Raw genomic sequence first — 15,967 nt, forward strand, 5'->3', positions numbered from 1 at the left:
CGGCCGATACACGCCGAGCCAAACTTTGTATCCCTTGCCCTGGGCTGCTTCCTACCATGCCCTGGTTCCCCCCGGGCCCCTTCGCCTCTCAGGCAGTACCTGTCGGGGTTGAGGGCACGCTCCTGCCACTCTGGGCCGGCGGCTGCTTTCTCCGTGTCCCGGTTCAGCGCGGGCGACGACTCTGGACCCAGCAACTGCAAGAACTCCGGTCTGGCCTGGTCTCCTCCTTCTCCCTGGGGCCTTCCCGCCTGCTGGGCTCCTCCTGCCTTTATACCCGGCCGCTGTTGGGAGCATGCCCAGCAGGGTCGGAGGGGCGGGGCCTTCTCTGCCAGCTGGGCCTGGGCTATCTCCTGCTCATTAGTGCGGGGCCTGTCTGCCCCGTCACACACCTCCCCCCTTAAATGGGTAGTTACCGTCTGTTTTGCCCAGGTTTCTTCTTCTCCTAATCGGGAAAAGAAATCGGCATTCATATGAGTCTTACCCGGGCGGTGGGCCACTTCAAAATCGTATGGTTGCAGTGACAAATACCATAGCATTATCCGAGGATTCGTGTCTTTCATACTATGTAGCCATCTCAGAGGGGCGTGGTCCGTGACCAGTCGGAAGTGGCTACCTAACAGGTAATACCGGAGTGCATCTGTGGCCCACTTTACGGCCAGCGCCTCTTTTTCAATCGTGGAATATCTCTGCTCCCGGGGAAAAAGCTTCCGGCTCATATAGAGCACCGGATGCTCTTCGCCGTCCACTTCTTGGGCTAGCACGGCTCCTAGTCCTCTCTCAGAGGCGTCCGTCTGGAGGATAAAGTCTTTAGCAAAGTCTGGGGGGAACAACACGGGTTCTTTTACTAGTCGTTGTTTCAATGTGTGGAAAGCCTCTTCACATTCTGGTGTCCATTGTACCTTTGTCGGCATGGAATTCCGAGTCAGGTCTGACAGTGGTGTCGCCAATGTTGAGAAGTCAGGTATGAATCGGCGGTAGTAACCTGCCAGTCCCAGAAATTGCCGAATCTGCTTCTTCGTTGTCGGCCTCTTCCACTCCTGGAGGGCTTGTACCTTGTCGACTAAGGGTCTCAACGTCCCTCTCCCCACCGTGTATCCCAGATAAGTCACCTCCCTTCGTCCCAAGTGGCATTTCCCAGGGTTTGCCGTGAGGTTCGCGTCCTCGAGGGCTTTTAATACTGCTTCCAGATGTTGAAGGTGCTCCGGCCACGTTTGGCTGTAGACGACTATATCATCTATGTACGCGGTGGCGTATAGCTGGTGAGGGCGTAATAACCGGTCTACTAAACGCTGGAAGGTGGCGGCCGCCCCGTGGAGGCCGAAGGGCATTGTGATGAACTGGTACAGCCCGAACGGGGTGGCGAAGGCAGTCTTTTCCTTGGAGGTCGGGGTCAACGGGATTTGCCAATAACCCTTGGTTAGGTCTAGGGTGGAGAGGTACCGAGCTTTTCCCAGCCTCTCGAGTAACTCATCCACGCGTGGCATGGGGTAAGCATCAAATCTTGAGATGGCATTGACCTTCCGGAAATCGATACAGAAGCGCATCGTCCCGTCGGGTTTTGGGACAAGCACGATGGGGCTGCGCCACTCGCTGCGAGATTCCTCAATCACTCCCATCTCCAGCATCGCCTGGAGTTCTCTTTCCACCAGCCCCCACATCTTCCGAGGTAGCGGACGGTGTTGGTCCCGAACCCGTTGGCCTGGTAGGGTGCTTATATGATGGCTTATCCCTCTGGTCCGGCCTGGCTGGGAAGATAAGACGTGGGCGTATTTCTGGACCAAGCGGGATAGCTCGTCTTTTTGGCCCGGGCTCAGTTCTTCCCCCAGAGTGGCTGGTTGATCCGGGGGTGGGTCAGCGGCCGAAGGCCCCAAGTCTTCATCAGGTGGGGAGGGATCGATCACGAGTCCTTCCTGCACTTTCCATTTTTTTAGTAAGTTTACATGATATATCTGTAGTCCCTTCTTCCTCCCCGTTAACCTCACCTCGTAATCGACAGGCCCCACTCGGCGTACCACCTCAAACGGCCCCTGCCATTTGGCTAGTAACTTGGACTCTTGCGAGGGTAAAAGTAGGAGCACCCGGTCACCCGGCTCAAACGTCCGTAGTTTTGTCCCTCGGTCGTAGTATCTGGCTTGAGTTTCTTGAGCCTGTAAAAGGTTAGTTCGAGCGAACTCGCCCAACTTCTGCAAGCGCTCCCTCAATTGCAGCACGTAGGGGACCGTTCCCATCACCCGGGACTCCTGCCCCTCCCAATCCTCTCTCAGGAGGTCAAGGATCCCCCGAGGTTGTCGCCCATATAGGAGTTCAAAAGGGGAGAACCCCGTAGAGGCCTGCGGTACCTCCCGCACCGCGAAGAGTAAGGCTGGCAACATCTTGTCCCACCCCCGGGGGTCCTCTTCTACAAATTTGCGGAGCATTGATTTCAATGTCCGATTAAAATGTTCCACCAGTCCGTCTGTTTGGGGATGGTATACGGTCGTCCGTAGTGCGTGGATGTTTAACAACCGGCACAGCTCGGCCATCAGTTTGGACGAGACATTGGTGCCCTGATCAGTCAGTATCTCTTTCGGTATCCCCACTCTAGAGAATACCTCCATGAGTCCCGCGGCTATAGTAGCGGCGGTGGTGTTCCGTAAGGGCACTGCCTCGGGATACCGGGTGGCATAGTCCACTATAACGAGGATATATTGGCACCCCGAGCTAGCCTTCTCGAGGGGCCCCACCAAGTCCAACCCGATCCGCTCAAAGGGGACCCCTACCACTAGGGGGGCCTTGGGTACCCCCTTTGGGTTGGTGCGCTGACATTCGGGGCAGGATTCGCAGAACTCCCTCACTTCCCGATGGATCCCGGGCCAAAAGAACCTCTGGGCCACCCGCTGCAGCGTTTTCTCACGGCCCAGATGTCCTGCCCAGGGACTGGCATGGCCCAATCGCAGTACCCCCTTTCGGTACCTGGCTGGAACGAGGAGCTGCACGGATTCCTCGCCCGTCTGCGGGTCTAGGGCCACTCGGTAAAGCCTGTCGTTCCGGACCTCAAACCTCGGTCCTTGCTGACCCCGTTCGCCTCCGAACTCTTTGTCCTCAGCCTCCTGGATTTGTTCCCAGGCTCGGCTCAACGTTAAGTCCTCTCTCTGGTCTCGCATAAAGTCTCCCCGGGCGTCTAGCCACTCCGTCTCTCCCTCCTCTATGGGCGGGGTTGGGGTTTCTGCTGAGCCCGACGTCCCGGCCCTAACTCCCGGTTCGTCCTCGGGTTCGGGATTTTCACCTTGGGCCACCACCGTCCCTGTGCGAGGCCTTCTTCCGGTTTCGGGAGGGTCCTGCTGGGCCCACTCTTGGACCAACCTGCGGAGACCAGGCCAATCTCGCCCCAATATTACCGGATACGCCAGCTGTGGGGCCAACCCTACCCGACAAATCCTCTCCTCGCAGGCATCCGCAACCCTCACCCAGGCCGTCGGGTAGGCCTTTATATCCCCGTGCACACACTGTAGCAGGACTGGCCCCCCTGCGGGTTCGGGGCTCTTTACCAGGCTCTCCTGTACCATGGTCTGGCTACACCCGGAGTCTATCAGGGCTCTGACGAGAGTCCCTTCTACCTGTACCTCCACTACGGCCTTTGCCGGCCCATTTTCCCGGGCCCTGTGCCCTACAGTCGGTACCTGGGCGTATCCACTGTCCTCGGTTGTCTCTGCCTGTAGCCTCCGCGCCTGGGAGGCTAGTAACCCTTCCTTTAGCTCCTGGAGCAGCTGCCCTTGTTGCTCCAGTTGTTGCGCTACCCACTGCTGCAACACCCGGCTCAGCTGCAGGAGTTGCCCCCTCTGCCTCTCAGCCGCCTTTTCTATCAATCTCACCGCCTCCGTTTCGCTCGCCGCCCGGTTGGGGCATTCACCCCACCGTTCCTCCCCTAGGTTCAGGGGTGGCATACCCACATTCTCCACCATGTTGTCAAGGGGTACGCCCCCGTCCAGGGGCTCGGCCCCCTCCGACCGGGCCTATACGGTACTCCAGAGTCCCTAGGCCAAGGCCCCGGCCCTTCTATTAGGGTATGTACGGTAGCAGAGTCTCAACACGAAAGTCTCGGCCCCTCTATCAGGGCATATATGGTAACAAAGTCCCAACACAAAAGTCCCGGCCCTTCTATCCGGGCAGATACGGTAGCAGAGGCTCAACACGAAAGTCTCGGCCCCTCTATCAGGGCATATATGGTAACAAAGTCCCAACACAAAAGTCCCGGCCCTTCTATCCGGGCAGATACGGTAGCAGAGGCTCAACACAAAAGTCTCGGCCCTTCTATCAGGGCATATACGGTAGCAGAGGCCTAGTTGCTCTGCGAAGCCTCCCCTGGCCCGGGGTTTGTTTGTCCAGAGAAGGGGAAAACGGGTGGTAGGGGGACCCGGGCCCTCCCTCTCCACCGGGTCCCAGCCCAGGGCCCTTTAGGCAGGGTCTATGGCTCCTGCCGGCTCGGCGGGGGATCCGGCCGATACACGCCGAGCCAAACTTTGTATCCCTTGCCCTGGGCTGCTTCCTACCACGCCCTGGTTCCCCCCGGGCCCCTTCGCCTCTCAGGCAGTACCTGTCGGGGTTGAGGGCACGCTCGTGCCACTCTGGGCCGGCGGCTGCTCTCTCCGTGTCCCGGTTCAGCGCGGGCGACGACTCTGGACCCAGCAACTGCAAGAACTCCGGTCCGGCCTGGTCTCCTCCTTCTCCCTGGGGCCTTCCCGCCTGCTGGGCTCCTCCTGCCTTTATACCCGGCCGCTGTTGGGAGCATGCCCAGCAGGGTCGGAGGGGCGGGGCCTTCTCTGCCAGCTGGGCCTGGGCTATCTCCTGCTCATTAGTGCGGGGCCTGTCTGCCCCGTCACATGCTGCAACAAAAATGGAAAGTCTTAGTTATGTACAACATTTGTGTAGTGATTCTAGTGATAGGAGGAGAGGATGGGATCTTCATCAAAACATGTGAGAAAACAAGCTTGCACCCGAAACTAGTTCTTAGGGTGGTTTTTTTTTCCTTCAATTAATATTTCTGCCAAAATTTAAAATTCAAGTGTGACACTGTCAGCTTTAACAAAATAACAATGGTAAAAGAAAACAACCTCTGAAGATTAATATTTTGATACATCTCAACATTTGTATTTTTAACCCAAGCCTTGTTCATCAGTGAAGGATGTAGTTCCTTTTAGTCAAATGATAAATGAATGGGAGAATACAAGTCTATAAGTCATTCTGTCTGCAAAAATTGACTTAAAGCCTTATTTAGATTCACAGAAGACTACATCTCCAAGTCAACTTTCTTTGTAAAAAGATGAGAAGTGATAGTTTGGGTATACTTTTTAAAAAATGTTTTTTACTTCTGTAGAACTGCTGGTTGAAAATGGCAATATAATTTAATTTTAAAAAATTCTTGTTTTTCTGAAGTTCATAGCTGGCAATCTTTTTTTTCGGACTAACTCTCTATTTCCAGATATTTTTGTCTTTTTAAAACGTGTCTGTTTAGATAATTAATTACTTTGGAGTAAGCGTGCTTTTGATGTATACTGTGTGTACAGCTCATTTAAAACTCAATTATTGTGTATTATATGTTTGCAAACTATCTTGCAAGTACTATCTAAAATGTTTTCAGCTCTCTTATAACTTCTGGCATACTGTCTGAAGCAGCATTTCAGTATACTCTTTATTTTAAACAAAATAGTTCAAATTGCTGCTGACCCATTCACTACCTATTTAAACATACAACTTTTCAGGTGTTTTTATGCTTATCAGTAGTAACAAAGTTGTTTCTGTGGTGGATCCCGTGATTTAAGTCTCTTGGACATCTATCTACCCCCATATCTCTATTCCCATCTCTTCTAACTTATCAGGAAAAACCCTCTTCTATAATATTGTTCTCTGTTGTAAGATGTTAGAACCTTTTAAATCCAAGAACAATTACCACTTCTTTGCTGTAGTTATGACTTTGTTTGGATTTTGGTTTTACACTGAGCATTTTTTGATCCTCTTTAATTTTAACTGTTTGTACAGTTCTAGTGTCTTTGGGATTGAGGCATGGTACAGGCAGTCCCCGACTTACGCGGATCCGACTTATGTCGGATCCGCACTTACGAACAGGGCTTTCTCGCCCCGGAGGTCTCTCGGGAGAAGAGATGCAACAAGAATCAGCAATAGATCTGTGTTTAAGCAAAGGAATTGTCACAGGCATAGGAAAAGGCCAGGGAGGCAAACAGTTGATCTGATGCCAAGATGCAGACCTGCTACTTACAGAGAGCTGCATGTCATATTTGGTGGAGATGTCACCATCATCCTGCATATCACCATGGACTTCTCCAAGAAGCCTGAATCACAAGCCCCTGACATGAACAGCAAGGACAGAATGGGGTATGTGTGATTAGGGGTCCACCTATGCCCTGAGCCAGGATTTATGACACACTCCGCCACAGCCCAGTCAGTTTCAGCAGCTGAGCATGTACAATTATGGTGTACCTTGACTGGAAACAGCTATTGATATTTCATTAATTTACTCATAGAAGAAGGGGTATTGGTAGCATTTTAAGTCCCTGTCTTTTGATAAGAAAGGAAGAGTTGTATGCTTTTCATTCCCTTGTAGAGTTACATTGAGCTCTTTTAATGAGATTTTCATGGACATGCTCAGCAGTCCTCTGCAAGTACTTAAGGATAGCAGCCTTATTTCTTCCTTCATGATAGGACAGTTGGCAATAACTTTGGCAGTCCCCATTGCAATAAACAAGCTAGTAGTGGACAGGCCTTCATAGTTTCAGGTTGCCAGCCGCATCTCTGCTGTCTGCCTTCATCATCAGGAGTGAGATACCAGCTGAAATTACAATTGCCTGTGGAAAATGGTGCTAGTATTCAGTGCCATTGCTCCTCACTCAGTTTCATGCAACTGAGCAATCCCTTAGTTTCCTTCACCCTTGGTAAGCCTGACTCACCATTGCCGGAGCTGAGTGGTATTGTATACAAGCACTCTGAAGCAAAAAGGTCAGTAAGCACACAATGCTTCAAGCTTTTGGGAAACAAGGAAAGGAATTCTGAATGTTTACTTTCCATTTGAGTATACTGACATTGGTACATCTGTGTTTTCTCTGTAACTGCTGTCATTGCAGCCTTGCGTTGTTCCCCTTCCACAACAGCATAATGATCCTATACTACTTACTTTTAAAAGCTATCTTAAAATGTAAACTTGAGAGAGAGATTACATTTTTTTTAATGCCAAATTAACTTTTGCCCACTGATTGAAGCAATAACAATTTATGAAGATTAGTCATGTTTTCCCAATTGCTTTGCTAAATACCACGGAATACGATTCTTTTTTAAATCTGTACAGTTTTTTGTGTGGGGGCATTTCTTGTCAAGTAGGAAGCCTGGCCACCAACTTCCTTCCAGAAGTATCTGCTTCTTTGGGCAGTACATATGGCCGCTCAGGATTTCCCTCTTCCCACCTTAATTTTGTGTGCATGTGTTTTTGTTTTTGTTTTTGTTGTTTTTAATTATTTTGTGAAGAATCTAAGAAATAATTTTTTCTGACACCCCCCCACCCCCCGGCCTGCCTGTTTTTCTGGCTGGTTTTGCTCTCTGAGCAAAGAGTTGATTCATCTGCTTGGAGCAAAGTATCAGAGGGGTAGCCGTGTTAGTCTGGATCTGCAAAAGCAACAAGGAGTCCTGTAGCACCTTAGAGACTAACAGATGTATTGGAGCATAAGCTTTCGCGGGGAAAAGACCCACTTCGTCAGATGATCTGACAAAGTGGGTCTTTGCCCACGAAAGCTTATGTTCCAATACATCTGTTAGTCTCTAAGGTGCTACAGGACTTCTTGTCGCTTTTGCAGATCCAGACTAACAAAGATCCACTTTGTCAGATCATCTGACGAAGTGGGTCTTTTCCCTGTGAAAGCTTATGCTCCAATACATCTGTTAGTCTCTAAGGTGCTACAGGACTCCTTGTTGCTTCTGTTTGGAGCAGTTGCAGCAAGGGTAATCAGGAGGGAAAGTGCCTCACCCTGTGCCTAAGACAAGGGGTCCCTACTATTTCCTACAATGGCATCAAATGTCTGTTTTACATGGGGAGCCCCCAAGCCCACCAATGGAAGATCCAGTAGAAATACCTTTTCAAAGAACAGAAATTGGGTCATATAAAAAAGTTTTACATTATTAAAAATTATTAAAGCTCTTCTAGGTGTAAACACAGTCTTGCTGTTCGGTTATGCCTGATTGTCATGAAGTTACAAATTAACTGAAAAAGTGGGTTGCAGAATTACAAACTCACATTCTTCCTGATGGAGTTTGCCTGATTTAGGATCTTTAGCCTTTCTGCAGCTGTATGAAAGCAATTTGCTACAATTGTTGGTGTATGTTTGCAGGTGCCCACAAGAATGACTTTAGATAAAGTAACCCAATTTCTGCTATGGCTTGATATTGAATCATGTTGCTCTATAAGATTGCTGAGAACTAGTCTTTGTGTGCCAGTTACTGATTCCCTTCCAAGTCTTAACAGCTCATGCTTCACTTTGCTCACCAGAGGCTTTTGGAAAAGATTCAAGTGATACTGACAAATTGAAGAATGAAAAGAATAAAAGATTACTGTCAAGTCAAATTTTGAAACCGATTTCAGAAACCTTTATTTTGAGTTTTTTTTTTAATGGTATTTCTTCTCTTCTGCTGATGTTTAAGGGTATATCCCAGGGAGACAGACTAGACTACTGTTTCCCAATTTCATTTGGCCACGGAACCCTTTTAAACTCGAAAGAATTTTGCAGAACCCCTAAACAGTCATATATGGGGCTGAAAAAATAGACCACAAATAAGTAAGGATAATAAACAAATGTTAAAGAAGGTCATGAGATCAACATTTAGTTTAACTGCACATAGATTAATCAATCATAGTCAATTTATATTTGTCTGTTAAATTTTTAAATACAAGAAATCATGTGACTATACTGAGGTAAAGTATTCACGAGAGCACTGCTTGTGCACTTCCAACCAAGCAACTAGTATGAGAGCTGAAGCTTTGACTTTGTCCAATGTGGTGCTAGCATATTTGTGTTCAGTCACCCACATGATACTCACTCTCAGGGAGTGTGGATGGGGGGTATTTGCAGTGGTATATAACAGGCGATCACACTACTCAGTGCTGAGTAGTGACATCATCGTCCCCACTCTCTGGCTAAGTTGGCATTACATAGGGACATTTATCGTGGCAAACACAAATGAAAATTGTTTTCAGTAAAATGAATAAATGCTTGTTTATTATTATTATTATTATTTTATGATTAAAATAAATAATAAATGTTACTGTAATGGAATCTTCTCATGGAACCCTTCTTTTCACTTTGTGGAACCCTGGGGTTCCGCAGGACACCATTTGGGAAACACTGGCCTAGACAATCCGAAGAATAATAAAACACTGTTAAGCTACACAGTTGTAAGCAAAACTCATGAAGTCATTCTGCCGCTCTACTCTGCACTAGTTATGCCTCAGCTGGAGTACTGTGTCCAGTTCTGGGCGCCACATTTCAAGAAAGATGTGGAGAAATTGGAAAGGGTACAGAGAAGAGCGACAAGAATGATTAAAGGTTTAGGGAACATGACCTATGAAGCCAGGCTTCATGAACTGGGCTTGTTTAGTTTGGAAAAAAGAAGATTAAGGGGGGACATGATAGCAGTTTTCAAATATCTAAAAGGGTGTCACAAGGAGGAAGGAGAAAATTTGTTCCTCTTGGTTTCTGAGGACAGGACAAGGAGTAATGGGCTTAAAGTTCAGCAAGGGAGGTTTAGATTGGACATTAGGAAAAAATTCCTAACTGTCAGGGTGGTCAAATATTGGAATAAATTGTCAAGGGAGGTGGTGGAATCTCCCTCTCTGGAGATATTTAAGAACAGGTTAGATAGATTTCTGTCAGGGATGGTGTAGACGGAGCTTGGTCCTACCTTGAGGGCGGGGGGCTGGACCCTATGACCTCTCGAGGTCCCTTCCAGTCCTATGATTCTACTCCTCTCTTTCTCTTTTCTGGACACGTGCCTCCTTCCCTGCTGTTTCAGCAACAACAACATTGGTCAGCGTTGTGCCTCAACGTCCAAATTCTTCCATGTAACCCATTGAAAAGTTTCAGGATAGCTCTCCTGTTGCTAGCAAGGTCTATGCATAGGTCTGGAAATAAAAAGGAAAGTTTTCTCCCAGGCCTCAAGATTTCACTCGCTCAGCTGTGTGTAGGATTGAGTGTTGGATGCTCACCAACTAGCTCTGCCAGTTCATCCTCGGGAAAGGGTGCATCATCTGATTTCCAAATTAGAAACCACAGCACTTTCAGTAATAGTAACGATTTCTTTGCTTATTTCTGTACAATTTTCAAATAGGCAGTCCTCTCCCCTGCTGTGTGAGACCCCTGCAACAAGGAGAACTAGTCATAGGAAATGATGGTCTATACACAATATGCTGTTGATATACTAAAAAATGAAAATGTTTTGCTCTATTCTTTCAGTTGTAGTAATGTTAAATGCTAACTTGTAATAAGTTAAAATAATTGCACAGATTTATTGTCTCTAAAATGCACTCAATTTCTACTGCTGTATTGCTCCTTCTGATTTTAGCCTGCCTATCCAGCTTCTCACTGCAGATTTGTGCAGCATCTCACACAGCAGTTTTTTTGTCTGAAGTGTGGTCTATTGCACTTTATGGATTTGGAATAGTGCTTCAGTTATGCTGGTAGGGTTATATGGGCTGCATAAGGTTGAACAATGTAGCTTTAAGAAGGCGTGGCACATTTTCTACTAGTTAATACGTTCCTCTAGTATTCATATACTAGTAGATTTTTTTTAAAATAGTTAATGTATCTGTATGTATTCCCATCCACACACTTAAATGCATATAAAATAGTAACATCAATGAAATCCTAAAAAATGGTCTGCCAGATACCAGCAACATTGCAGTATTTCAGTCCTAATGATTAATGTAATTGGGCTGTATTATGTCCCTGAACATAATTGCTTAGAGAGGCTGATAGAAAACAATATTAGGCATCAGGCAAGGTAGGAAGAATGAAAGATACTGGCAACTTTGGGGATTTCTTTGCAGTTAATGTTTTAGTGACACCCTTGTGGTGTTAGTTTTAGTGTATCACCACTCACTTTGAATACATTTTAACTTCTATAATCATTTGAACAGGCTTAATTGTTTTACAAGACTTGTTACAATACTGTTGATAAATTAAATATAAGAATTGCTTTATATTTAGCTGACTTTCAAATGTACATGTCATCTTTTTGACGTGTCTTCCAACCATCAAAGCAGACTTCCCCTCACCTATCCTAGCCTGAGCATCGGGGACATGCTCTCCATCCTCGAGGTAGCAAAAATTAGGTTCGGTTCAAGTGGGGTCGTAAGGTAATCACGTGCATCCTTCCTCCTGAACTGCCTTTTTTTCTTCCTTGTTTATAAATAGTTGAAATTCAGCACAATCCTAAGGCCAAAGGAGTAGTTTCTTCTGTACTATGCCTTTTAAAAGGTGACCTGGAGATAAGGTCCTCCCCCCCCGCCCCCCCAAAAAAAAGCATCATTCAACTTTCACATTCTTGGAAAATGAATCTCTCCCTTATGCTCCAGCCCCAAGCCAATGTTTGTTTCCTTTGAAGAATTCTTCTCTTTCCTTCTATTATATGCCATAGGAACTGCTGTGCTGGGGATAGGCCAGTGAATCTTCAGGTCCTAGTTTTCTGCTTTTAGCAGTGGACCATACATACACCTTCAGAGAGAGGCTTAAAAATCGTATGCACCTCCTTAGAGCAGTGATGCTTCTTGATGCTTCTTGTCTTATTTTTTCCTTCCACTCTCCTTTCTCTAGTACTCTTCTTTTTTTATGTATGCATTGTGAGCTACAGAGTGAAACTTGTGAAAAATTATTAGAATTAATAGAGCATGGTTATAGTGGTATATTAAGATGTCTCTTTCTTAGAAAATAAACTATTTCTAAAGTTTAGACTTCATTAATAGATGTGCTTCAGGTTACAGTTGTTTCTGTAATGTTCTGTTTTCAATCTTGATCTAATTCTGTTGATCATTTTAACCAAATATTGTTTAAAGTTGAAAGAGGCAAAAGCAAACAGTCTGAAAAAATCAAATCATATTGCAAAAACATCTTCCTCATAATTTCATCTTTAAAAGAGCAGATATTTATAGACTTTACACATTAGATAATATCGCATGAATATTTGTGAATTTAATGTTTTGAGATTAGCACACCATCACTAAAATTTTCCCCAGAATGCTATGATGATTGGATTCTATAGTGTGTGTAATGTCTACTTAGCTTAACTCCATTTTTAAGCTTGTGTTCTCAAACACATGTTGAAACATTGGTTTGATTCTTTTAAAACCAAAATTCATCTGTGAGATATTAGCCAAAGATTGTTCCAAAGAAAAGATGTTGAACCTCTCTGGTCTGGTACCCTTGGGACCTGACTGGTGCCATACCAGAGAATTTGTTGAACCATGGGAGGTCAATATTATGTAGCAGCATTACCTATACTTCCACTGTTGACTGAGCTCTTAAAAGACATTTAGGATATATTGGAGCTAAATAACAGTACAGAACACTGAGAGCCAGGACTAGTGACTATAAACAAACTTTAAGGGACTGCGGTAAACTTGGCCACACCAATGATAAGTGGATATCCGGCTAACTAAAACCATTCCGGATCATAGATGTTGCTGGACCAGAATGTGCTGGACTAGAAAGGTTCAACCTGTATTGATAAGGTTGGAAAGTAACTTCATCCGTATGAATTATTTAGTGCAAATCAACAGAGGCCCTATACTTGAGGTCTTATTTCCTATTAAGCATTATTTATTTTGAGTCCTAGTTCTTTGTACTTTTGGTAATGAAATACTCATGTTTAATCAGTAAACTGCAAAACGAGTACTGAATTGTCTGTGCGCTAAATGAATTTTAATAATAGATTACAAAATAGTGATACTGTTAAATGCCAGAATAAAATTACTGAGTGTTCTTTTTGTATGGGACTGTTTTACAGTGTTAAGGAAAACAAAATACAAAGCTTGATAAGAATCTTCAGAGTTGTGCAGAAAGGGTATATTGTATATAAAATGTGCCTTATACCCATAAAACTCTGGTACAAGTGGGGGGAGGGGGGAAGGATAATGGAAAAACATAGTGCCAGAAACAAAATTGTTACATATTTCAAATTAAGTTATTACAATGGAAATCTGAAATACAGTGGCAAGACATCGTATGTGTTCCATGCATTTTTCCATACTGTTGGGTTTTTTGTTTTGTTTTTTTAATGGTAGTGACTGCAGTATGCTAGATGCTTTCCAGGCACTCAGGTGAGGATGGTCCATGCTAATAAAGCTCACTATCTAAGGATACAAAGGAGTTAAAGTATAAGGAATAACAGTATTTTTTTCATACTAGACAATTAAACTCACTGTAGACAGCAAAATCGGTAAAGAAGTCATTGTCTTAATTTTTTATAAAAGAAGTGAGCAGTCAATGTTTTTTCATGTGGTCCTGCTAGTATGTCTTAACTCTAACCTGGAAGAACTACCATTAACACTTTGGGTGAGGGAGAAGTTGTTTTAGTCTACAGACTGTGCTGTAACTCAGCTGGTGAGCTGGCCATTGGAGGGTAGAATTCTCCCCTCTCTATAGTATACTTCATTTTTTCTCCTTCCTCACTCCTTGTTAGCCCCAGTGCAGAATCTACATGTGCTTATTTTTGCATGCATATCAAATTATGAAAAGATTCTTTGGTGTTAACTGTATTTAAGCTCTATATATATATAATTTTTATTTATTTTTTTTAAATAGGATGCAGGACAGAAAAGATTTGGAGCTGTTTCCTGTAATATTTGTGGAATGCTTTACACTGCATCAAATCCAGAGGATGAAACTCAACATCTGCTCTTCCACAACCAATTCATAAGTGCTGTAAAATATGTGGTAAGGAAACTTCATGTGTTTTTAAACAGTAATAAGCTTTTTTTTTCTTGCTGTACATCAAACACAATTCAGATTACTTTTAATAAACTCTTAAAATATCCCAGTAGATGATAGGATATTTATTTGTGATAAACCTTTTTTGTTAAGGGAGCCTAGCACATGGTAATAAGTCAATTGCTATAAATTTATGATAGTAGCATTCCCATTCAGTTTTATCCTTTCCTTGTTGTATTTCTGAATTGTTTTGTAGGAAAATAAGTCATCACAATTTTTTTAAAGTTTTCTTAAATTTAGCTTTTGATATATAATAGGTAATGCTACAACATTTGGCATAAGAACTACATTTGTCATAAGAACTAGCTGGGGAGATCATTTTCTTTAGAATGCCATCCAGATTACTTCTATTTCACTTTTATATATGTATGCCAAATTAATATCTGTGAATCAGAGTTGGAGTATCTTGGAACTTTGAGACTAGAACTAAGGTGCATTATAGTTTTAATTGTACCGTAACACAGTACAGTCTGTTCTCTAAAATTTAACTGTGCATTCTGTACTCATGCATAATAGGTATGGTAGTCTCAAGTTTAAAACACAAGCTTGAAAGTTTTCTACAATTTCAAATAAATATTTTAAAAACATCTACTTTCGAAAGTTGTCCATATGTATGAAATCCAGAAAAAAACCAGACTTCATAGATTCTGTTATCAGACATGTTACCTTCAGTACTCTACACGCAAGTAGCTAAGACCTCCAGGATAACTGAACTGAGGCCGCCAATTCATTTCATATAGATTCCAAAGAGCAATTAGGCTGCTTTTAATTCTTGACTTGTGTTTGAACCAGTAGTCTAAAAAAGATCCATATACCATTGTTTTGAAACCATCTAAACAATTATTGCCAAATATTGAGGGCGTGTTTCATTCTTTCCTTCGTTGGCTGGCTAAATTCCTAACCCAAATATCTGAGAGAATATTTTCTGAAACGCATTAAGCAAATTGAAAGGGGATGGTTAACAAGAGACAGTGATAGAAGGCAGCACAATATCTATTTTCCTACTTGGTCCACTGTGTCCGTAGTAAATCTGTCCCGTCATCTTACAGATTTTTTGGGTTTTGCATATTCCCCAGGATTCTTTTCTTGATTGACGTAGTAGAATAGATTCTGTAGAAAACAATAGAAAGGCTACTGTGGTATGTCCAGTTTTGAAATGCTTAAATTGCATGGGAAGAATATTTTTATGGACAAATGGAGACAGATGTTGGAATGTAACTGACCTAATAACAAATGAGGAAAGACTAAATGAAGTTGTTTGAACAGCAGTTTTAGTTCTGTAGCCATTTACAGCCACTAGTATGTCAATTATCTATACTTTTAGGTGCTATTGGTAGGAATTCCAGAGGAAATGAATAATTACAGGTTATACTTCCCTTAACTGGGACTCCTGGTCCGTCAACATCCGTGGTCCAGCATGGACCATGGATGTTCCTGGATCACAGAGCCCAGGAAGAGAGAGGTCTGGTGGTGGCACAGGAGCACCATAAGTGGCACTAGCAACTCAGCCAGGAGCATAGAATGTGGGGAGGGGGGGCGAGGGGGAGAATGGACGGCATGGCGGGGAGTTCTGGTCCCAGCAGAGCTCCCTGGCCCCAGCGGCTGGGGACCTCTATACTGGCCATGAGGTCGTGGACCTCCAGCCTTGGCAAGTAAACTCCTACCTCAGCGGCGGCCAGGGAGCTCTGGCCCTGGCAGTAGAGCTCCAACCCCATCTCTCCACCTTCGCCGCATAACTCCAAGCCGCTGCGGAGCTCTGCCCCGGCTGCACAGTCAGGTGGCTGTGGCGCTCCGGCCCTGGCAACAGGTCCAGGGAGAGGCCCTGGGTGCTGAGGCAGCTGCAGGGGCAGGCTGAAGCCCTAGCCTGGCATCAGCATGACCACAAGAGGAGGGACCTTCCCTGGTCTGCCCAGTCTTTTCATCTGGGTCCCAAGCAAGCTCCAACCTGT

General features: G+C 44.8%; 1 protein-coding gene across 9 annotated transcripts in view; it reads left to right on the forward strand.

Moving 5' to 3' along the window:
- ESCO1 (establishment of sister chromatid cohesion N-acetyltransferase 1) overlaps positions 1 to 15,967 on the forward strand; it is a 54,817-nt gene that overhangs the window by 11,583 nt on the left and 27,267 nt on the right. For all 9 annotated transcript variants that reach the window (XR_012901531.1, XM_075920906.1, XM_075920905.1 and 6 more), the window contains one exon: positions 13,833 to 13,964. Coding sequence is in view for 8 of the 9 variants with exons in the window: in XM_075920906.1 (XP_075777021.1) it covers positions 13,833 to 13,964 (132 nt within the window). In the remaining variant the exon portion in view is untranslated. The remainder of the gene's footprint in view (positions 1 to 13,832; positions 13,965 to 15,967) is intronic.

This window comes from Pelodiscus sinensis, chromosome 2, assembly GCF_049634645.1.
Source record: "Pelodiscus sinensis isolate JC-2024 chromosome 2, ASM4963464v1, whole genome shotgun sequence".
Lineage (NCBI taxonomy): Eukaryota > Metazoa > Chordata > Testudines > Trionychidae > Pelodiscus > Pelodiscus sinensis.